Here is a 22,013-nt window from a genome sequence, read left to right on the forward strand (position 1 = left end):
GCAGGGGCTGATATTAATATATATTGGCAGCAGGGGCTAATATTAATATATAGATTGGCAACAGGGGCTGATAATATAAATCATCAACAGGGTCTAATATTAATATATATATTGGCAGCAGGGGCTGATATATATATATATATATATATTTATTGGCAGCAGGGGCTAATATTAATATATATTGGCAGCAGGGGCTAATATTAATATATATATTGGCAGCAGGGGCTAATATTAATATATATATTGGCAGCAGGGGCTAATATTAATATATATATTGGCAGCAGGGGCTAATATTAATATATAAATCGTCAGCAGGGGCTAATATTAATATATATATATTGGCAGCAGGGGCTGATATTAATATATATCGGCAGCAGGGGCTAATATAAAAGAATGAAAACTAACTGCCAGTTCAGCGGTTATCATTTTGAAATCATATTTCAATCAAGGTTTTTACTTCAAAGAGAAAAGTACATATTATGGAGTTAAAAATGCACGTCTAACGCATATATATAGTATATATAGTATATATATATTATGTTCCTGAATACAAAATCTGGTCACCCTAGTATGGAGGGACTGGATAGGTCACATTGGGGGGCTGTATGGCATTCCATGAAATGTCCCAAACCCCAGGGGGTAGAATTGCAGTGTGTTTGGCCCCCCAGAGCTCACACGCTGGCGGGGGTATTTATAAAATTGTTTGGAAAGTGCTTTCAGCACCATAACAACCAAAGAATGACTGAACAGTCCATTGGTTACCATGGTGATTCCAGCGCTTGGATCACATTTTATTTATCCCCCTGCAAAGACCTAATTTCCCCAGCAGGGGGCGCGCAGTACACGGCTCAGCCAGCGAGATCACGTGACCACGGACAGCTGACGTGTCGGAGGGGGGGGGCGTTTGCTGTGCGCATGTGCGGAATCTGCGAGCGCCGTAAAGTACGATGGTCTTGTAGCCAAAAGCTGTGCTGCTCTCGGGACACGGAGCTTTCTGCTTCGCGGAAGTGCGCGCCTTATGTCCTGTCGGGTGGCGCATGCGCTGTGCTGGTACCAGCTGGCAGATTTTGAAGCAAAACCTGGCACGGAAGACTGGGGCGTACCGGTAACGGCATACCGAGGGACTGGGACATACTGGTGCGGGGGATACGGTTTTACTGGGTTATACTGGTGCGGGGGATACGGTTTTACTGGGTAACGTTGGTGCGGGGGATACGGTTTTACTGGGTTATACTGGTGCGGGGGATACGTACTTACTGAGATATATTGGTGAGGAGGGTACGGGCTTATTGGGGCACACTGGCCCGGAGGGTACGGGTTTACTGGCGCGGCGTGTACGGGTTTGCTGGGGCGCACTGGTGTGGTGGGTATGGGTTTACTGGGGCGCACTGGTGTGGTGGGTACAGGTTTGCTGGGGTGCACTGGTGTGGTGGGTACGGGTTTACTGGGCCACACTGGCATAGTGGATACGGGTTTACTGGGGCGCACTGGCACGGTGGGTATGGGTATGCTGGGGTGCACTGGTGTGGTGGGTACGGGTTTATTGGGGCACACAGGCGCGGTGGGTACGGGTTTGCTGGGGCACACTGGCGCAGCGGTTACTTGTTTACTGGGGCACAATGGCATGGCGGGTACGGGTTTACTGGGGCACACTGGCGCAGCGGGTATGGGTATGCTGGGGTGCACTGGTGTGGTGGGTACGGGTTTATTGGGGCACACAGGCGCGGTGGGTACGGGTTTGCTGGGGCACACTGGTGAGGCGGCGGCCACATGTGGAGATCTGATGAAGAGACTTCTGTTCCAGGACGCGGGTGATTTGATTGACTTCGCTCCCCAGCATTCGCCGAGATGGGCAGACGCCGGCTCCCCGATCTGTACCGGGCCCCGTTCCCCTTATACACCATCCGGACGCACCCCGAAACCGGCCTCGTCGTAACCGCCGGAGGCGGAGGAGCCTCCAAAACCGGCATCAAGAACGCCATGGTGAGGGGGGGGGGGCTCATACAAGTGGCTGATACGTGTTTACGCTGTTTGGTTCTGTACTGAACGGTTGGTAGATAAGTTGAACAGCCTCCCAGCAGAGGTGGTAGAGGGTATTAAACATTCATGGGACAGACGTACGGCTCCTGAATCTAAGATGAGACCAACGACTGATTAAGGTTTGTATAGACCAGACGGGGGCCGGATGGGGCCGATTTGCTAGCGGGTTCTGGGTACTCCGGTTTGGAGGCTGCTGGTTACTCACTTCCTGTCTATCTGACAGCACTTCCTGCGGCTGGAGCGCATCTCGGGGAAGCTCAGCGCCTCGCTGCTGCATTCGCACGACACGGACGCCAGAGCCACGATGACCATGGCGTTACACGGGGACACGCTGGCCGCGGGACAGGATGCCACTTGCCAAATTCTACGCTTCCAGATCCGGCCCCACGGACAGAAAATCGGCAGCCGTGAGAAAGATGGTGGGTACAGGGAATGGCCGACCCGCCGGTGGCTTTGGAAGGTTTCAGGCAGGGCAGTTGGAGGTTACGTGTAAGCCGTCTGCCGCTGGTCAGCGGGTGATAAACGCGCGTTTCTCTCTCAGAGAGCGGCGGAGCGCGCAAGAGGAGGCCGTCTAAGAGCGGCACGGAGGAGGCGTCTAATCTCACCAAGAACCAGACTCCGGAGATCTCCCTTCAGACCCTTCAGGTGGTACAGACCGACTTCAGCCCCGACAACCTGCAGAAGGCTGTTTGCTTCAACCAGGATGGTACCAAGTTACTGACGGGGGGAGTAGACGGACATCTGCGTGTGTGGGAGGTATGTCCAAAGTGTGTCCTTATCCAGTGATAGCGTGTTGATGGCGTGTAGATGGCATGTAAAACCGCATCTGTTTAATCATTAGTTACCAGGAGTCCCGCGGCGATGCCCGGCCTCCTGTAAGCCACGGGGGGGGTCGTGGGGATGCCCTTCCCCCTGTAAGCTGCCAGGGGGGTGGTGGCGATGCCCGGCCTCCTGTAAACGGCTGGGGGTTTTCGCGGCGATGCCCGGCCTCCTGTAAGCCGTCAGGGGTTGTCGTGGCGATGCCCGGCCTACTGTAAACCTTTGGGTAAATGTGCCAAGCGCTCTCCTGGCAGACGGTTAATGCGATGCTGGGCCGGCCGCGTGCCATTCGATAATCGCCATAACCTATTCTCACTCCTCGTCATTTTTGGCGCAGTTCCCTGGAATGAAGAAGCTGCTGGACTTTAAGGCCCACGAGGGTGAAGTCGAGGACATCGCGGCCAGTCCCGGGAAGAAGGTACTCCTGGTGTGGTGGTCTTGGTGGGTGACAAGGTGTTGCTGTACGCTATACATGGTGTGTCTGCCCCTAGGTGGTGACCGTGGGGCAGGATTTTCGCTGCTCGGTGTGGGAAGGAGATCAGCTGCTTACGGACCTTCACTGGAACGAAAATCTGCCCAACATCCCTGATAAAATGTACCGCTATCGCGCATGCCGGTGAGATGTGCCCCCCTTTCTCTATGCCCCACCCCCACCATGTGCCAAGTCTTTCACACTCACTCGTCTCGTCTTCCCAGGTTTGGAAGGGTGGAGGACCGGAAGGACGCTCTCTGTCTCTATACCGTACAGATCCCCCATAAGAGGGAGCGGCGCCCCCCGCCGTGCTACATCACCAAGTGGGATGGGCAGCGGTTTCTGCCGCTCCTCACCCAGTCTTGTGGCAAGGAGGTGATATCGTGTCTGACTGTCAGGTGCGTGGAAATCTAGCTTTGGACTCCTGGCAGCGCCATCGGGGTCTCTGGGTAATGTTCTCTTTATTCCCCCCCCAGTGACTGCGGGACGTTCCTTGGGCTTGGCACAATAACCGGTTCGGTGGCGATTTACATCTCCTTCTCGCTGCAGGTTAGTATCCGTCAGGCTCAGCCCCCTCCCACGTGTTAACTGTGCCACATGTGAACACGCAAAGCTGGAAATATGTGTCGCGTGTCCATGTTTCACAGAGTTAAACCCCAGCGGGGCTCAGTACCACCTTGACCAACCCTAATACCCCCCCCCCGACGGTAACCACGTACTCACCTTAATAATAACCTGATGTACCGGATACGACCCGGCCGGCCGCAGCCGTGCGACGATCGCGTTTATTGGTGACGTGTTCTTTCCAATGCCTCCAGCCAGGGGTTAACGCTGCCGCCCAACGCCGCGGCGGTCTCCAGCCAGGAGTTCACGCTGCCGTCCAACGCCGCTGCGGCCTCCAGCCAGGGGTTAACGCTGCCGTCCAATGCCGCGGCGGTCTCCAGCCAGGGGTTCACGCTGCTGTCCAACGCCGCGGCGGCCTCCAGCCAGGGGTTCACGCTGCTGTCCAACGCCACGGCATTGGACGGCAGCGTGGTCTCCAGCCAGGGGTTCACGCTGCCGTCCAATGCGGTCTCTGTATACGGTGACCTCTTCTGATTCCATCCTGGTTCCTGATTACAGAAACTGTACTACGTGGAGGAAGCCCACGGCATTGTGGTGACTGACTTGGCTTTCCTCCCTGAAACCCCCCAAGGACGAGCGCTACGTGGGGACAATGAGACGGCCCTGCTTAGTGTCGCCGTGGACAGCCGCTGCTTGCTTCATACGGTGCCCAACAGACGTAAGTAAGGTGTGAGTGGCCTTTGTGGACGGGCGGTGGGCGGATGTGTGAGTGGCCCTCGTGGACGGGTCGGGGGCCTTTGCGGTGGGCGGAGGTGTGAGTGGCCTTTGTGGGGCTGATGGGGCGCGGTGTGAGTGGCCTTCGCGAGTGGCTGGGCGGGGCTGAGGCATTTTTGGTGCCGTCCGCTGATGTCTTATGCTTCCTCAGGTACGTTCCCGCTGTGGCTGGTGGTCCTCCTCTGCTTGGTGATGGTAGTGTGTGTGGTCCTCTCGCTTCAGTACGCCTTCCCGGGCCTCTTATAGACGCGCGGAACGCACTCGGAAATCCCACGGTGGAACGGAAGGACCAAATATCAAACAGTGAGCCACGGCAGTGATATGTCGACCCTGACAGGGTCCTTTTATGGAGAAGATGTAGGAGCTTCTACCCCGTGGGGGTTATCACAGCGGGCAGCGTGGAGCTCAGACTGCAGGAAGCCCTCGTGTTCATCGCTCGCCACCATCTTATTAATGAGCCACGTAATGGAGGGAAAGCGAGAAGCTGCTCTCCTCCCTGTCACTTTTTCATCCACTTGAACTTGGCCAGAGATTATTGGAAGCCCCCCAGCCACAAACCCGTGAAGCGGATGCTGCAGTCGTTCTCCCCTGGGGGCCGGTAACGTCCTTCACGTGGATTTCTCCCGGTTTACGTGTCCCCCGGGGGCCGGATGGCGGTTGCCGCGATTTCTGAGCGGCCACGCTCCGTGTGTAGCCTGCACGCTACCATAAACTTTACCCTCGCCCCAAATGCCCTGTTTTTATAGAGCCGCGCGATTGGCTGATATATTATCCGGCCGTGCGGTCGGCGACCAGGAGAGCGCCACGTGCCCCGATATCTATTGTGTCCAACGTCGTTTCATTTACCAAAGACCCAGAGCGCCGGCTCCAGGGCCCAGGCTGTTCTATGGACCGGTCCACCACTCTGGCGTAAGGCTGACAGTTTACCGTCAGGAAGGGGTTAATGCCACTGCCTGGATGCTCAGGGTTCTGATCTTCAGATTTATATTAATAAACCACAAAAAGTTCAATTCGGAACCACGAAAGTGGGGCAAGTTCTTCCCAGTTAGACAGACGGCGGCACCAGCAACAGTCAGCAACTCAACAGGAGAGAGCGAACTTAATGGGGAGGAATAATCCTCCAGATCCTGAGAACAGGAAGTTAAGACGGTGGCTCCCATTATACAGATGCACGGGGGGAGGGGTCTAGTACATATTTATTAACGCTTGTTCAATTACCGTATAGGAGAGTGAGGTAGGACTTGGAGAAAGCGACCGACGCGTCTTACACGCAGTGCGTGGAATTAACGGGTTCCCGCAGGAAATCGGGGTTACCAGGCATGGGCCCTTATAGCGGTGGGCGTGTCAGTAAGCTCCGCCTTGTTGCCACGCAGTGAGCCGCGTTGAGTTCCAGGCGCAGGGGGTTCGGCTCGGACAGGTTATAAAGGGTGCTCTCCCGGTAGCCGCGTGGTGACTGCGCTCAGCTCCTCCCCGTGCCGGAACACGGACTCCGCGAACTGGCTGAACACGCGGTCCATGTACCTCTGGTGGTTCGGGAAGAGACCCTCCAGGAACCCGATGTGGCCTCCGTGGCGTGTGATCAGCAGCGCAACACTGGGGTGACTGGAGACGGCGTCCAGGGGTAGAGCTGCAACAAGAAGTTGGGACAACATGAGGCTGTAGCAGCAGGGTGAGGGGGCAAGATGAAGTTGCAGCAGCAGGGTGAGGGGGCAAGATGAGGCTGCAGCAGCAGGGTGAGGGGGAAAACAGGAGCCGATCCAGAGGATCCATTTCACAAATAAAAGGCAGCAGAGAAGACTCAGCCGACTACAGACCAGTAACTAGGAAATGAATGGAAACTGAACTAAAAGAAAATATTGTTAAGGGGGTAGTTGATAAGTGGAACAGCCTCCCAGCAGAAGTGGTAGAGGGTAATACAGTGAGGGTATTAAACATGCATAGGATAGACATACGGCTCCTGAATCTAAGACGAGACCAACGACTGATAAAGGTTTGAGTCTTTACAACGGGAGATGCGGGGGCCAGAAAAGCACACAAAGTGCTCCGTAGCGAAGCGCTGCAGCCAGAGTCCGTGACGAGCCGGCCGCGCCTCCCCGCTGAGCCAGAAACAAAAGCGGACGGCCCGAGATGCACCCGGGTTTGGACAGGGGGCTCCAGGCACACCTCACGGCTCCAAGCTGTTCATCTCCCACAGGGGCTTACTTGGTCTTAGAAAAAGGCAGAGAAGTGATATGGTTCTGCCCCTTTACAGATCTCTGGTAGTAGTGGGTACAGTGCTGGAGTCCTCATCACCAGAAGGATATTGACTTTCTGGAGAGAGTGCAGAGGAGGCGACTAAAGTGGGGCACCGAAAAGCATGAGGGATCTCAATACATCCGGGGGGGGGGGAGGGATGAGGATGAGAGAGAAGAGGGGATGGAACAGATGGACATGGGAGAGATGGACGGGGGAGAGAAGAGATGGACGGGGATGGGAGAGAAGAGAGAGATGGAGGATGGGGGCGAGAGAGAGGGTGAGAGATGGGTAAACACATAAAGGGGGTTTATAGGAGGAAACAAGTTACACCAAGAAATTGGAATCTAACACTAGAGGATCTGAGACGGATCGGAAGGAAGTTGTACTTTACTGAGAGGGTGGTAGATAAGTGGAACAGCCTCCCGGCAGAAGTGGTAGAGGGTAATACAGTGAGGGAATTAAACATGCACAGGATAGACATACGGCTCCTGGCTAGAGGGTCAGAGGCTGAGATGAAGTTACGTTACCGTGGAGATGAGCCAGAAGCCCCGTATCTCACGGCGGTAGTTAGTGGGCGCGGTTTCTTCGCGTAATAAATACATCGCGCCCGCCGCACACTAACCTTCCCGGGGGGAAAACGGGTCATCGGAAGCGTTGAGACAGAGCGTCGGCGTGGAGATGCCACCGAGCTTGTGGCAAGGACTCGCGTTCCGGTAATACTCATCGCAGGACTGGAAGCCGAAGAGCGGGGCCGTGAAGCGTTCATCAAACTCCCGGATGGAGCGAGACTGCGGGGAGGAGGGGAGAGTCCAGTCAGCGCGTCTCACCCGCGCTCTAATTTATACGGAGAGGGGAACCGCCGCCAGTTTATCCCGGTACTGATTCTTAAAACACCATTCCCTTCTGCCCCGTCACAGGGTATAACTCACCCCCTGCTCTGAGATATTTGTGATAATAGCAATACAGAAGCAATCTCTAGCTCTGAAGGCTCATGCGCAGTCCGCTAAAATAATCCGGGGAGAGAACAGGAAGCGGCTTCCAACTTCCTGCTCGGGCTGACGGGAGAATTCCGAGGGATCATGGGAAACAAAGGGGAATTTGCATAAAATGTTGTGGTTATATCTTTTGTATACATGCAGCCATTGAGGACCGTGGGCCGGTTAGGGGGAGGGGTCATGGGCCATGGGGGGGTCTTCCGAGGGAGCTGTAAGGTCACTGCAACAACCCCCCCATCTGCCACACCCACTCTCTCCTCCAGCCACACCCCCAGCTAATGTGTCCTGAAATGTGGGGCACAGAGTAAGGTTGGGTGTTTTACAGCCGGGGATTATCTGCCCTCTGAATGTGAGAGGAGGAAGCGCCACGTAGGGTACAGGGAACAGCGAAGCCGGCTCAGGGCATGGAGGGGATTCAGTGACCCGTCAAGCAGAAGGAACAAGACCACTTACCTGCAGCACATAATCCACGTCCACCACCTGCCCAATAACATCACGGTGTCTGCAAGAGAGAGGGGGTAGACAGGGGAGGGGAGAGTCACCATGTGAGGGAGATAGACAGGGGAGAGGAGAGTCACTGTGTGAGAGGTTTAGACAGGGGAGAGGAGAGTCACTGTGTGAGAGGTTTAGACAGGGGAGAGTCACTGTGTGACGTGCGCAGTGTTGCACGTTGAACGGCTCACGCACTTTTCCACGGTTCTCTTTATTCCCCTGACGAGCGTTTGGTTAAAGAGAAGGTAATTCAGAGGCTTCTCCAGGGACTCAGTGGACACAAAAACATTCCACGGCGTGGACACGGAGATGGCGGCACAGAGCTGCGAGGCGTCACCCGTGGCTGACAGGTAATTCAGGAGAGTCATCCTGCAGACATATAGTTACATAGTTACATAGTTCATAAGGTTGAAAAAAGACCTAAATCCACCAAGTTCAACCCTTCTACCTAAGCTTCCTATTCTTGATCCAAAAGAAGGCAAAAAACCCTAATTAAGCGACTTCAAATTCTGCCATCAGGGGAAATAAAATACTTCTTGACTCCAAGAGGCAATCAGATTTCTCCCTGGATCAAGAAGCTCTAAAATATTAATGTTATTCTATTTATATCCCTGTATATCGTGCCTTTCTAAGAAAATATCCAGGCCCCTTTTGAAGGTATCTAATGTATCGGATAACTCTACCTCCCTTGGCAGTGAATTCCGTACCTTTACTGCCCTCACTGTAAAGAATCCCTTCCTTTGTCGTCTATGAAACCTGCGCTCTTCCAGTCTCAGAGGGCGACCTCTTGTTCTTTGTATATTTCTGTTAATGAACAGGTCACCGAAGAGCTCTTTATATTGGCCCTGCATATATTTGTATAATGTAATCATATCCCCTCTGAGACGGACGAGGGGTTGGCGGATACTTGAACAGACATATCTGACCACAAATTATCTACCACCAGCCACAGCTGGACTACCGTGCCGGCACACCCTCCCCAACACACCCTCTCACCTCTACACGCAAAGAGCAGTCCACACAACCACCAAAAGAGGGCACTACATACTGTGCATTTCACCACGTCCACGGGTTACTTTACTGAAACATTGTGTCTTACCCTCCCAAGGACACTCCGACGGCCAGGAGGGGAGCAGCCGGCAGAGTGCAGCGGACGTGGCCGATCACCCTGTGCAGGTCCTCAGTGTTGGCCGCACAGAAAGTACGAGGAGTCTGTCGGAAGAACGCGAAGTTCAGAGCAGACTGGGAAAAAGATGGAGGACCATAGCGGACAGTGGAGGACGGGGGTGGCAGGAAGCTCCGAGCGGCCGGGGGGAGAAGCAGGAGGCTCGAAGCGGACGGGGGGGGGCCGGAAGCTCGAAGCGGATGGGGGGGGGACAGGAGGCTCGAAGCGGATGGGGGGGGGGACAGGAGGCTCGAAGTGGATGGGGGTGAGGAACAGGAAGCTCCGAGCGGCCGGTGGGGAGAAGCAGGAGGCTCGAAGCGGATGGGGGTGAGGAACAGGAAGCTCCGAGCGGCCGGGGGGGAGAAGCAGGAGGCTCGAAGCGGATGGGGGTGAGGAACAGGAATCTCCGAGCGGCCGGGGGGGGAAAACAGGAGGCTCGGAGAGACGGTGGGAGGACGGCAAGGCTTAGGGCAGATGGGGAGGAACAGGAGGCTAGAAACACAAAAAGTGAAGAAAATGGCCCTAGGGGCCAGTGTTAGACGAACTCATAGCGCCAGTGATCTCTGGCAGGGATCATGCCTTTGTGGCCACGGCTATCCCATTCCTAGTGAGACCAATAACCCCCATCCCATCTCCACCCTGACACGTGAAAAGCCCTGTACGCCCTGAACTAACTGCCTCCAGTGAACAGAAAAACCTTGTTAGAAAAATGCTTGCGTTATCGTAAATATTATTTGCTGACAAAGACATCAGAAAGCAGAAAATGTCTAGTCTATGATATATGGACGAGTTCCCGCCAACACGCCTACTCTATGTTATTCTATATATATATATATATATGTGCAAAGGGTCAAGTCTAGGCCATTCTTAATTATGCAGCTTAAGAGGCGTAACCTGCTTGAAAAGTAACCAATCAGAATGATGCATGCTATTAGAAGTAGATAAGATGCTATATAAACCATGTAATCCAAACATGTAATCAGACAACGCGTCGATGTATGTGTGTTGTGTGCCTCGTCTCGATTCTGCGCATGATCTAAATAAAGGAAAACTCTTTCTGAGAATTCGACCATTAATTCAACCAACAAACCTCTATATACCCCCTGTACAAACCAACCCCCAAACAGCCTGCCTGTGCCATCTTTGTACTTCAACACCCCAAAAATCCCGCCCGTGCACCGGTCCACACCAATTGCCTGCAGGAGTGGTGCGTCTCCTCCATGCTGTGTGAAGACCGAGACAGCATGCAGGAAGTGGATGTGATGTCACTTCCTGTCCGCTGGATCAGTCACATACATCACCCAGGAGTGATCTATAAGCTCTCTGTGCCACCAGCTGGGGGTATTACCCGCACCTAGCAGCTTTAAATGGTGGCAGGGGTACCCCATTACCCTCTGAGTGGGTACAGCCCTGTACAAACCCACGCCCTGAAAATCCCCAACTCACCAGCAGCTTTTCTCCCCCAAAGCCACGGTTATTAAAAACAACAGATCTGCAGAGACAGAGGGGACAAAATGACGCAAAACCAATAAAGGGCCAAGCAGGGCCACACGGGGCTCGCAGAGCCACGCACTCTCCCTCCTCACCGGTATCCGTCACGGCTGGCCTGGATCACCAAGTGCAACATGTATGTTTGGTGGCTGCTTCCCGTGAGTCCGGGTAGAAAGATGATGGTAGGACGAGAGGAGCCGTCAGGGAACTGACAGCTGCCACGGTTATCAACCCAGTCCAGGGAGATCTGCCCCCCGTCAGAGGTGGGAAGAATTTCACTAAAGAGAGAAAATGACTGATTAGGACTAGAAACCCAGACTGTTATTCAGTGGCCTGAACCCAAGCCACGTGAAAAGCACGAGTCCCGGGCTGTACCTTACTGCGTGATCTACTTACTTCCTGTAGGACACGTGTGGCCTGGACACAAAAAGGACACGGAAAACTGTTTGCAAGCGACCTTCATGGCACCAAAATGTTGGCCGATACTCGTCCTTTAGCACCGGGCAGTGAGTTTCCAGGAAGTTACGCAATGGAGATGCGCAAACGAGCCGTGGCACCTACAATCAAAGAAATAGTTGGTCATATTACTCTCAGTCAGGTGAGGGGGGGTGGCGGGGTCTGTCAGGGAAGGGGGGCAGCGGGGTCTGTCAGGGGAGGGGGCAGTGGGGTCTGTCAAGGGAGGGGGCAGCGGGATCTGTCGGGGAGGGGGGCAGCGGGGGCTGGCAGGGGAGGGGGCTTTTCCTGACAGACCAAGCCACTCCCTTCTCTGACAGACCACGCTGCCCCCTTCCCTGACAGACCACAATTCGGAGGGAATCAGTGTTTCACCGACCCTGTTGCCCACGGACCCCGTTTCACACGCACTCACCTTGCAGACGCGTCTGAAGTAGTAATACAGACACGCTGCGCCGATCCCCAAAAGGACGCAGGACACAGCCGGGGTCCGGCTCTGACGGAGGTCCCCCTCCTGCATGTCATACAACAATGCCACTGTCACAATGCCACGCACCACAGTGCGACACACACAGCAAAGCAGTGCGACACACACAGCAACACAGTGCGTCACACACAGCAACACAGTGCGTCACACACAGCAACACAGTGCGACACACACACTGACACACACACAGCGCGACACAGTGCGACGCACACAGCGACACAGTGTGACACACAGTGCAACACACACTGCAAAGAGCACAAACACAGCGACACAGTGTGAAACACACAGAGCGACACACACACCACAGCTTATGCAGTGTAACACACAAACCACGGCTAACACAATGTGACACAATATACCAAGTGCCTTTCTTGTGCTCTTCCTGTGTGGGCGGGGTTATCATATAAACACGCCCATCACTGCCTCTTCCCCACCCCTAAAGCCACAAGACCAAAGTCAGGGAATCTGCTGATCACAGACACAGGGGGGCCACAATCAGCATTAAATGCCCACCTAGTGCGTGTCCGTGACACTGACCCACAGTACCACACACACACACACACTGTACACGTATCACACACACACAGTGACCCACAGTACACGTATCACACACACACACACACTGTACACGTAGCACACACAGTGACCCACAGTACACGTATCCCACACACACACTGTACACGTATTACACACACACAGTGACCCACAGTACACGTATCACACACACACACTGTACACGTATCACACACAGTGACCCACAGTTCACGTATCACACACACACACTGTACACGTATCACACACACACACTGACCCATTTATGGTTTTGCTGTAACACAGGTACACAGGATATAAGACTTATTGTATCACATAACACCACGACTAGTGCGAAGGTTACATGCGGTGTGCGGCAGTGGGAGGGTTACAAGCAGTGTGCGGCAGTGCGAGGGTTACAAGCAGTGTGGGGGCTACACGCAGTGTGCGGCAGTGCGAGGGTTACACGCAGTGTGCGGCACTGCGAGGGTTACACACAGTGTGTGGCAGTGCAAGGGTTACACGCAGTGCGAGGGTTACACGCAGTGTGTGGCAGTACGATGGTTACACGCAGTGTGCGGCAGTGTGAGGGTTACACGCGGTGTGCGGCAGTGCGAGGGTTACACGCAGTGTACGGTAGTGTGAGGGTTACACGCAGTGTGAGGGTTACACACAGTGTGTGGCAGTGCGAGGGTTACACACAGTGTGAGGGTTACACGCGGTGTGCGGCAGTGTGAGGGTTACACGCAGCGTACGGTAGTGCGAGGGTTACACGCAGTGTACGGTAGTGCGAGGGTTACACGCAGTGTACGGTAGTGCGAGGGTTACACGCAGTGTACGGTAGTGTGAGGGTTACACACAGTGTGTGGCAGTGCGAGGGTTACACGCAGTGCGAGGGTTACACGCAGTGTGCGGCAGTGTGAGGGTTACACGCAGTGTGCGGCAGTGCGAGGGTTACACGTGGTGCAGCGGGCGGTGCTCACACTGCAGGGGGGGGGCTGCGGATCTCGGTGACAGATCCTGGCTCAGGCAGATGAGGTGAGTGCCACGAATACAGTGCTCAGTGATTGCAAGTCCAGCTGTGTCAGTGTGTGCAGTGAGTGTGAGTACAGCTGTGTCAATCACAATGTGCTATGTCAGTGAGTGTGTGTTGTGAGTCTACCTGTCTCAGTTAGTGTGTAGAGTAAGTGTCAGTCAGCGTGTGTTGAGTAAGCGTGAGTGAAGCTGTGTCAGTGAGTGTTTGCAGTGAGTGTACCTATATCTACGCCAGTGAGTGTGAGTCCAACTGTGTCAGTGAGTGGGTGCTGTGAGTCTAGCTGTGTGTTAGTATGTGTGTGAATGTGTGTATTGTACTAACATGAGTGTGTGTGTTACTATTTGATTATAGTGTGTGTGTGTCAATGTATGATGTTAGCATGAATGGTGCTAACATGAGTGTGTGTATGTTAGTGTATGGTGTTAGCATGTGTGTGGGTGTTATTGTATGGTGTTAGCATGTGTGGGTGTTATTGTATGGTTGGTGTTAGCGTGTGGGTGGGTGTCAGTGTGTATGTAGGTGTTATTATATTGTGTTAGCATGTGGGGGTGTTAGTGTATGGTGTCAGTGTGTGTATGTAGGTGTTAGTGTATGGTGTCAGTGTGTGTGTGGGTGTTAGTGTATGGTGTTAGTGTGTATGTGGGTGTTAGTGTATGGTGTCAGTGTGTGTGTGGGTGTTAGTGTATGGTGTCAGTGTGTATGTGGGTGTTAGTGTATGGTGTCAGTGTGTGTGTGGGTGTTAGTGTATGGTGTTAGTGTGTATGTGGGTGTTAGTGTATGGTGTCAGTGTGTGTGTGGGTGTTAGTGTATGGTGTCAGTGTGTATGTGGGTGTTAGTGTATGGTGTCAGTGTGTATGTGGGTGTTAGTGTATGGTGTCAGTGTGTGTGTGGGTGTTAGTGTATGGTGTCAGTGTGTGTGTGGGTGTTAGTGTATGGTGTCAGTGTGTATGTGGGTGTTAGTGTATGGTGTCAGTGTGTATGTGGGTGTTAGTGTATGGTGTCAGTGTGTATGTGGGTGTTAGTGTATGGTGTCAGTGTGTATGTGGGTGTTAGTGTATGGTGTCAGTGTGTGTGTGGGTGTTAGTGTATGGTGTCAGTGTGTGTGTGGGTGTTAGTGTATGGTGTCAGTGTGTGTGTGGGTGTTAGTGTATGGTGTCAGTGTGTGTGTGGGTGTTAGTGTATGGTGTCAGTGTGTGTGTGGGTGTTAGTGTATGGTGTCAGTGTGTGTGTGGGTGTTAGTGTATGGTGTCAGTGTGTGTGTGGGTGTTAGTGTATGGTGTCAGTGTGTATGTGGGTGTTAGTGTATGGTGTCAGTGTGTATGTGGGTGTTAGTGTATGGTGTCAGTGTGTGTGTGGGTGTTAGTGTATGGTGTCAGTGTGTATGTGGGTGTTAGTGTATGGTGTCAGTGTGTGTGTGGGTGTTAGTGTATGGTGCCGGCTCTCTCGGGTGTGATATGCTGATTAGACCGTACAGTTCGGTGCCCTCCAGCAGGTAACACACACACTTACACACAAATTACACACTTTCACAAACACATACACACTCATGCTACAAAAATACATACATAAACATACACCCAACACACATTCACACACTCATGCTACAAACATACATACATTAACATACACCCAACACACATTCACACACTCATGCTACAAACATACATACATTAACATACACTCAATACACATTCACACACTCATGCCAACAAACACACATTTACACAGACACACTCATGCTAATACAGCCACACTCACACAGTGTAAGTGTATGGTGTTAGCGTGTGTGTGCGTAAGTGTATGGTGTTAGCGTGTGTGTGTAAGTGTATGGTGTTAGCATGAGTGTGTGTGGGGAAGAATTACTGCGCCCCGGTGCCACTTATCCTAGTGTCACCCTTGCGTCAGTGAGTGCAAGTCCAGCTGCATCTGTATGTAGACAGTTATTGGTTTGGAGTGAGTGAGCTGTGTGAGTGTGCGGCTCTATGTGTGCCAGCTGAGTCCGTGTATAACGTGTGGCTTGTTATTTGTAAATTATGTGTGTCTATGTGACAGGACCGGGCTAGCTGGCTCATGTGTCATGTGAAGTGTAGCCGGGTCACGGAGAGCTTTTGTGTCCGGTTCCGTGACCGGTAATATATTATATTGTGTATTTATTGTGTAACCGGCCCACAGACTGAATGTGGCTGCAGCTCCGGCCTTCAAAGAGACGATCAGGTAACCCGGCTGGGGCTCTTAATCAGCCAGCACAGCCCTGTCGGCCCCGCCGGCCCCCGCACTACAGGGGGGGTAACACAGGTGGGGGAACCCATTGTATCCCTTAATCCCCTCACCTGATACATCCCCTGTATACTGATGGGATTTGTGAGGGATGTGAGTGATGGGATTGGGGGTTGGGTTCGGTGCTCATTGAATTGAGATTATATATAAAGTTCTGTGTGTTTGTAAATAAAGTTCTTGTTTTACTGTGAATGGCGGTCTGATTGATCCGTGGATAGCTGAGTGCTATCCGTATGAGGGACTGACTGGTGATTCCTCAGCCCTCAAACAGGGGGACCCAGCCTTAGGTACGGAGACCCTGTAACAGTCTACATGTCTGTATATGTGTGTGCGTGTCTGACCACATGCATTGTGTGTCTGTGTGTCTGTATATGTTCGTGTTGTGTGTCTGCGTGTCTCACCACATGCATTGTGTGTCTGTATGGCTGTATATGTGCGTGTCTCACCACATGCATTGTGTGTCTGTATGGCTGTATATGTGCGTGTCTCACCACATTCATTGTGTGTCTGTATGGCTATATATGTGCGTGTCTCACCACATGCATTGTGTGTCTGTATGGCTGTATATGTGCGTGTCTCACCACATGCATTGTGTGTCTGTATGGCTGTATATGTGCGTGTCTCACCACATGCATTGTGTGTCTGTATGGCTGTATATGTGCGTGTCTCACCACATTCATTGTGTGTCTGTATGGCTGTATATGTGCGTGTCTCACCACATGCATTGTGTGTCTGTGTGGCTGTATATATGTTCGTGTTGTGTGTGTCTGCGTGTCTCGCCACATGCATTGTGTGTCTGTGTGGCTGTATATGTGCGTGTTGTGTATGTCTCTGGGTATCGCTGTGTGGTTATTGTGTGTGTTTCCCTACCTATGCACATACAGTGTGCGTAGTTGTGCGCAATAGATATCTATATACACAGAAGCAGGGGAGGGCTGGCACCTTCTGGCCCTGGGCCGGGAAAAGCCGGAGGTGCCCCCAGCCCCCAGCTTACTAATGGACGCGCACTCACTGTAACGCGCACTCACTGTAACACGCACTCACTGTAACACGCACTCACTGTAACACGTACTCACTCATCCCTGATATCCTCATCACTGCACCCCTCTTATATCGCACATCACTCCCATACACCGGTACACCGAGTTCCCCATCTGACCTCCCGCATCGCCCGACACAACTACTGTATTCTCCTCACCACCAGAGACCCCGGGGCAAACGCGCCATTTACCCTATTGTTAGCCCACCGCTGGCGGCCACGCGCTGGGAGTGTTGTGTATGGAGCTCGTTGTTTGCCAGTTATTGTGTTATATACCTGCAGAGTGTCTGGCTGTTGTGTTATTGCATTAATTACCCCTGTGTGGCTGTTGTGTTATATACTTCTGTGTGGCTGTTGTGTTATATATGCACCTGGGTGGTTGTGTTATACACTCCTGTGTGGCTGTTGTGTTATATTTACCCCTGGGTGGTTGTGTTATACACTCCTGTGTGGCTGTTGTGCTATACACTCCTGTGTGGCTGTTGTGTTATACACTCCTGTGTGGCTGTTGTGTTATACACTCCTGTGTGGCTGTTGTGTTATATACTCCTGTGTGGCTGTTGTGTGATTGTGTTATATACCCCTGTGTGGCTGTTGTGTTATATTTACCCCTGGGTGGTTGTGTTATACACTCCTGTGTGGCTGTTGTGCTATACACTCCTGTGTGGCTGTTGTGTTATACACTCCTGTGTGGCTGTTGTGTTATATACTCCTGTGTGGCTGTTGTGTTATACACTCCTGTGTGGCTGTTGTGTTATATACTCCTGTGTGGCTGTTGTGTGATTGTGTTATATACCCCTGTGTGGCTGTTGTGTTATATACTCCGGCGTGGCTGTTGTGCAATTCAGTTAAATATGACGCGTGTTCTCTCTCCCAGACGGCCATGTTGGTCTCCGTGCAGTTTCTGCTCCTGCTGTTTCTATGTCAGTCTCTGGGGGCTCCCAGCTCGGCCCACAGGGGCAGGTAAGTGATGACGTTCAAGACCCCGTTCTGTACTTTGGGGATAATGGAGAAAAAGTGGCACTCATCATGTCATCTGGTAACCATAACAACCCAACTAATGGTCGGTTCAATGATCCAACCTGTAGGAATATTGCATTGGTTGTCATAGTGATAACAACCTGTTTAAACATTTGCACCACAAACACTTCTTAAGCGTTTCCCCCATGTTTCCAACCAGACACCAGTTGCCCACCCCCAGTAACAGCCACGCATGCAGGCGGCGGGTACATGGTTAAATCTGCCAGCCTATTGGCGAGTCCTCAGGAGGTTCTGGTTGGCCCACCGCTGGGCTTGTTTCACTACATTATAAAAAGGGAAGTAAAGGAAACGTCCTCCATTAATGACGTTATGTGACACGTGAGGTGATGCGCAGGAGCGGGGCCCGGGGGCCTCTGCCCATGGCTGGGGGAGCTGTATCTTCTAATCATTCATGTTTCTTTTCCAGATCAGGAGAATCTGATGATGATGGTGAGACCCAGAACCCCTTCTCTTCAGGCCCGGAACAGCTGAAGTGAGAGCTTATTCTCGCCTTGTCCCATTTAATATGAAGACGACCTCTGCGCCTCCCCTGCCTTCCTTCCTGTTCCTCCACGCTCCTCTCCATTCCCCTGCGTTCCTCCCTGTTACACCCCATTTCCCCACGCTCCTCCTCGTTACACCCCATTACCCCACGCTCCTCCTCGTTACACCCCATTTCCCCACGCTCCTCCTCGTTACACCCCATTGCCCCACGCTCCTCCTCGTTACACCCCATTGCCCCACGCTCCTCCTCGTTACACCCCATTGCCCCACGCTCCTCCTTGTTACACCCCATTGCCCCGCGCTCCTCCTCGTTACACCCCATTGCCCCGCGCTCCTCCTCATTAAACCCCATTGCCCCGCGCTCCTCCTCGTTACACCCCATTGCCCCGCACTCCTCCTCATTAAACCCCATTGCCCCGCGCTCCTCCTCGTTCCTCCACGCTCCATACGGATTAGCCCTTTTCTCTCACCTTCTGACACCTGGCCTGGTATTTCTTGATCTAGTTGCAGATATAGATGCGCATGTCCTCCGCGCGCATGGTCTCCGCTCCACGAGATGTCATCATTGTGTTCTTGTTTCTGTCTGCAGGATTTTACAACAATATCTGAAACACAGCGACTTGAGCCAGGAAAACGCATCGAGCCTCAAGAGAGAGACAGGTACCCCATCTCTTTTTCAGCCTAAAACTGATGAGTGGATACCGAGAGCGCATGTCATAGACTGAGAGACGTCTCACAAGAGAAATTACCATGTTTCTTCTGCTGTAAAGACTCAAACCTTAATCAGATGTTGGTCTCGTCTTCGATTTAGGAGCCATACTCCTATCCCATGCATGTTTAATACCCTCACTGTATCACCCTCTACCACTTCTGCTGGGAGGCTGCTCCGTTTATCTACCACCCGCTCAGTAAAGTAAAAAAGATTTTACATTCTTCATCTTTAAACTGATATGTGGAGGTTGATCACCGCAGGGAAGGTACAGAACGGCCAAATCATCTATAAATGCGAATGAATGAGTTTGCAGCGTGTGTCTGAGTGTGTGCAGGAGCCGTGTCTGCGCAGGAGCAAGGAATTCTGCAATCCGTTTGGCCAGGGGTAAATCCGCCGGCTCTGACCCCACTCTGTGTTCTGCTTCCAGCGATCCTCCATATCTTCCTTCTCCACGATTACGACAAGAGCGGACACCTCGACGGCTTGGAGCTCATGCAGCTGCTGAGCGGGATCCTGTCTGAACGTGAACGCGGCCGACCGCCTTCTAAATCTGTAAATGTCTAAAGCCCTATGGGGGGGGTAATAGGATCTAGAGTGAGGGAGCGTCTGATACGGATTCAATCTAGAGTGAGGGGCGGCTGATACGGATTCAATCTAGAGTGAGGGAGCGTCTGATACGGATTCAATCTAGAGTAAGGGGCGGCTCATAAGGATGTGATCTAGTTTGAGGGGTGCCTGAGACGGATTCAGTCTCAAGTTGGGGGTTTCTGGTATGGATTCGATCTGGAGTAAGGGGTGCCTGATAAGAATCAGATCTAGATTGGATTCAATCTCGTTTGAGGGATGCATGATACATATTTGATGTAAAGTAAAGGGTGTCTGATACAGACTCGATCTAGTTTGAGGGGAGTCTGATACGGATTCGATCTAGTTTGAGGGGTGCCTGATATGGATTCAATCTAGAGTAGAGGTGTCTGACATAGAGTCAATCTAATTTGAGGGGTGCCTGATACAGATTCGATGTAGTTTGAGGGGTGCCTGATAGGGATCAGATCTAAAGTGTGGTGTGTAAATGGTTAAACGGATCAGGATATGCGTGACAGAGGAGGAGGCCGCAGGTGACTTTCACCTCCCTGACTCCATTCTTTAGTGAATAGACGTGGCGGGGACCTGGGGGGTTGTGCTCTCCCGCATGGTTTGTTTCAGTCTCCTTCCAGTTTGGACCATGGGGAAAAATATGAGATTTTGAGGGCCAAGAAGTACATTTGGAGAGATCGCCATAGAAACTATTTAAGTAAGTGAAGTTCCGTCAGGCAGCATCACTTCCTCTCGCTTGGTGGATTTCTTTTCGATAAGATCAGCACCCGTTAAGACATAATGATAGAGAAGGAGAAGAGGACGTTGCTCGCGTGAGCTTACAATCTATCCTGCCTCTTTCTATCCAGGTCATTTTTCTGGTTGACGAAGTCTTAGAGAAACAAGATCTAAACAGAGACGGCCTACTGAGTGCCCCCGAGCTCCTGGTGCCCCCTGTTTACGCCTCTCAATCCCTAACTGAAGATCCATCAACAGACACTATCCATGTGGCCATACCCCCTCCTCAAGGCACCTTGGAAGATGGGACGCTGGAGGCTCAGGAGAATCTGGTGGAGGTCCTACAGGCTGGAGACCAGGACAGCCCGCCACAGGATACCAACGGCCAAAGTGATGATCGGACTCCCTCACCTGCAGAAGCCAACGGGGACACTCCGAAGGAGCCTGGAGCAGAAGAGAACGAAGAACTGAATGATGAGACCCTCCCCGAGAAGGTAGAAGAGGAGGAAGAACAGGGAGAAGAGGAAATCCATGAAGCGGTTGTGACCGAGGACGACGTGTAACGGATGTATCCCGGAAAGCGCTGCTCCCGTCTTCTGCATCCAGGAGCCCGCCTGCGCCCGGCCCGGTGAAATGGAGCGGACACCCTGCGGCGTTACTAAGGAGCTCTCGCTATACCCCTTCTCAGTGGAGCTGGGTCGATGGCCCGGCGCCGAGACTTTTCCTGATCCCGGTTACACTCCCTGTGCTTCAAGCAGAGCCTCCTGTCCTCTCACTCCGCTTAATCACAATGAAACGAGGAAAGACTCTGACCGCCTGAGATTATCCGAGTATAAAAACCGGACCACTAGACCTCCATCCGGGGTATTATACACAGTATATAGACCCTACACGGGGCAACCAATCATCGAAAACCACGTATGGATCAGGGACACGTTCCACCATCCCCCGCTTCACAACCACTACAGGCGTGTCTCTGGCTTTTCTGGAATAAAGTCTTTTCGTCTCTGTTAAGTTGGGGTTCTCGTTTCTTCTTGTTGTGCAGTTTGTAGGATCGCCCGGTGGGGATCGTTCCGTGACGTGGATAGGAGATATCCACTGCCCCTCCCTGGGGTATTATTTCTTACTGAACCTGGATAGGAGATATCTACTGCCCCTTCCTGGGGTATTATTTCTTACTGAACCCGGATAAGAGATATCTACTGCCCCTCCCTGGGGTATTATTTCTTACTGAACCCGGATAGCAGATATCCACTGCTCCTCCCTGGGGTATTATTTGTTACTGAACCCGGATAGGAGATATCTACTGCCCTCCCTGGGGTATTATTTCTTACCGAATCTGGATAGGAGATATCCACTGCCCCTCCCTGGGGTATTATTTGTTACTGAACCCGGATAGGAGATATCCACTGCCCCTCCCTGGGGTATTATTTCTTACTGAACCCGGATAGCAGATATCCACTGCCCCTCCCTGGGGTATTATTTCTTACTGAACCCGGATAGCAGATATCCACTGCTCCTCCCTGGGGTATTATTTCTTACTGAACCCGGATAGCAGATATCCACTGCCCCTCCCTGGGGCGTTATTTTTTC

At 52.5% G+C, this 22,013-nt stretch overlaps 3 protein-coding genes across 6 annotated transcripts; 2 read left to right on the top strand and 1 right to left on the bottom strand.

The window, feature by feature from the left end:
- Window positions 1–1,034: 1,034 nt before the first annotated feature.
- PREB (prolactin regulatory element binding) lies at window positions 1,035–4,954 on the top strand. 3 transcript variants are annotated; one of them, XM_053459123.1, is made up of 10 exons: window positions 1,035–1,105; window positions 1,805–1,983; window positions 2,264–2,459; window positions 2,582–2,796; window positions 3,197–3,277; window positions 3,351–3,475; window positions 3,556–3,729; window positions 3,808–3,880; window positions 4,454–4,613; window positions 4,821–4,954. In XM_053459123.1, exons 2-10 carry the CDS (start codon window positions 1,849–1,851, stop codon window positions 4,913–4,915), a joined length of 1,254 nt encoding a protein of 417 aa, XP_053315098.1. In that variant the 5' UTR covers window positions 1,035–1,105; window positions 1,805–1,848; the 3' UTR covers window positions 4,916–4,954. The 3 variants fall into 3 exon arrangements, with proteins under 3 accessions (XP_053315098.1, XP_053315100.1, XP_053315099.1); XM_053459125.1 differs by having other exon boundaries at window positions 1,045–1,105; window positions 1,838–1,983; XM_053459124.1 differs by having other exon boundaries at window positions 1,065–1,137; window positions 1,838–1,983.
- Window positions 4,955–5,848: 894 nt separating this feature from the next.
- ABHD1 (abhydrolase domain containing 1) lies at window positions 5,849–12,153 on the bottom strand. Its single transcript, XM_053459469.1, has 9 exons — window positions 11,916–12,153; window positions 11,444–11,604; window positions 11,143–11,325; window positions 11,003–11,048; window positions 9,491–9,603; window positions 8,587–8,760; window positions 8,353–8,401; window positions 7,527–7,692; window positions 5,849–6,296 (listed from the first exon to the last, which is right to left on the bottom strand). The coding sequence occupies exons 1-9, from the start codon at window positions 12,018–12,020 to the stop codon at window positions 6,088–6,090; spliced, it is 1,206 nt and encodes a 401-aa protein (XP_053315444.1). The 5' UTR covers window positions 12,021–12,153; the 3' UTR covers window positions 5,849–6,087.
- Window positions 12,154–13,493: 1,340 nt separating this feature from the next.
- CGREF1 (cell growth regulator with EF-hand domain 1) lies at window positions 13,494–21,426 on the top strand. 2 transcript variants are annotated; one of them, XM_053458476.1, is made up of 6 exons: window positions 13,494–13,556; window positions 17,748–17,833; window positions 18,318–18,383; window positions 18,984–19,054; window positions 19,534–19,658; window positions 20,552–21,426. In XM_053458476.1, the coding sequence occupies exons 2-6, from the start codon at window positions 17,754–17,756 to the stop codon at window positions 20,981–20,983; spliced, it is 774 nt and encodes a 257-aa protein (XP_053314451.1). In that variant the 5' UTR covers window positions 13,494–13,556; window positions 17,748–17,753; the 3' UTR covers window positions 20,984–21,426. The 2 variants fall into 2 exon arrangements, with proteins under 2 accessions (XP_053314451.1, XP_053314450.1); XM_053458475.1 differs by lacking the exon at window positions 13,494–13,556 and adding an exon at window positions 13,634–13,653.
- Window positions 21,427–22,013: the final 587 nt, after the last annotated feature.

Source organism: Spea bombifrons, chromosome 3, assembly GCF_027358695.1.
Source record: "Spea bombifrons isolate aSpeBom1 chromosome 3, aSpeBom1.2.pri, whole genome shotgun sequence".
NCBI lineage: Eukaryota > Metazoa > Chordata > Amphibia > Anura > Pelobatidae > Spea > Spea bombifrons.

Bases quoted from the DNA above. Each gene is read 5' to 3' on its own strand.
- PREB (XM_053459123.1), top strand. From the start codon at position 1,849: ATGGGCAGACGCCGGCTCCCCGATCTGTACCGGGCCCCGTTCCCCTTA. The intron at 2,460-2,581 runs GTGGGTACAGGG...TTTCTCTCTCAG, and splicing joins CGGCAGCCGTGAGAAAGATG to AGAGCGGCGGAGCGCGCAAG. The intron at 4,614-4,820 runs GTAAGTAAGGTG...ATGCTTCCTCAG, and splicing joins TCATACGGTGCCCAACAGAC to GTACGTTCCCGCTGTGGCTG.
- ABHD1 (XM_053459469.1), bottom strand. From the start codon at position 12,020: ATGCAGGAGGGGGACCTCCGTCAGAGCCGGACCCCGGCTGTGTCCTGC. The intron at 11,605-11,915 runs GTGAGTGCGTGT...CTTTGATTGTAG, and splicing joins ACTTCAGACGCGTCTGCAAG to GTGCCACGGCTCGTTTGCGC. The intron at 11,049-11,142 runs GTGAGGAGGGAG...CTGTCTCTGCAG, and splicing joins GCCAGCCGTGACGGATACCG to ATCTGTTGTTTTTAATAACC.
- CGREF1 (XM_053458475.1), top strand. The intron at 18,384-18,983 runs GTGAGAGCTTAT...TTCTGTCTGCAG, and splicing joins TCAGGCCCGGAACAGCTGAA to GATTTTACAACAATATCTGA. The intron at 19,055-19,533 runs GTACCCCATCTC...TTCTGCTTCCAG, and splicing joins GAGCCTCAAGAGAGAGACAG to CGATCCTCCATATCTTCCTT.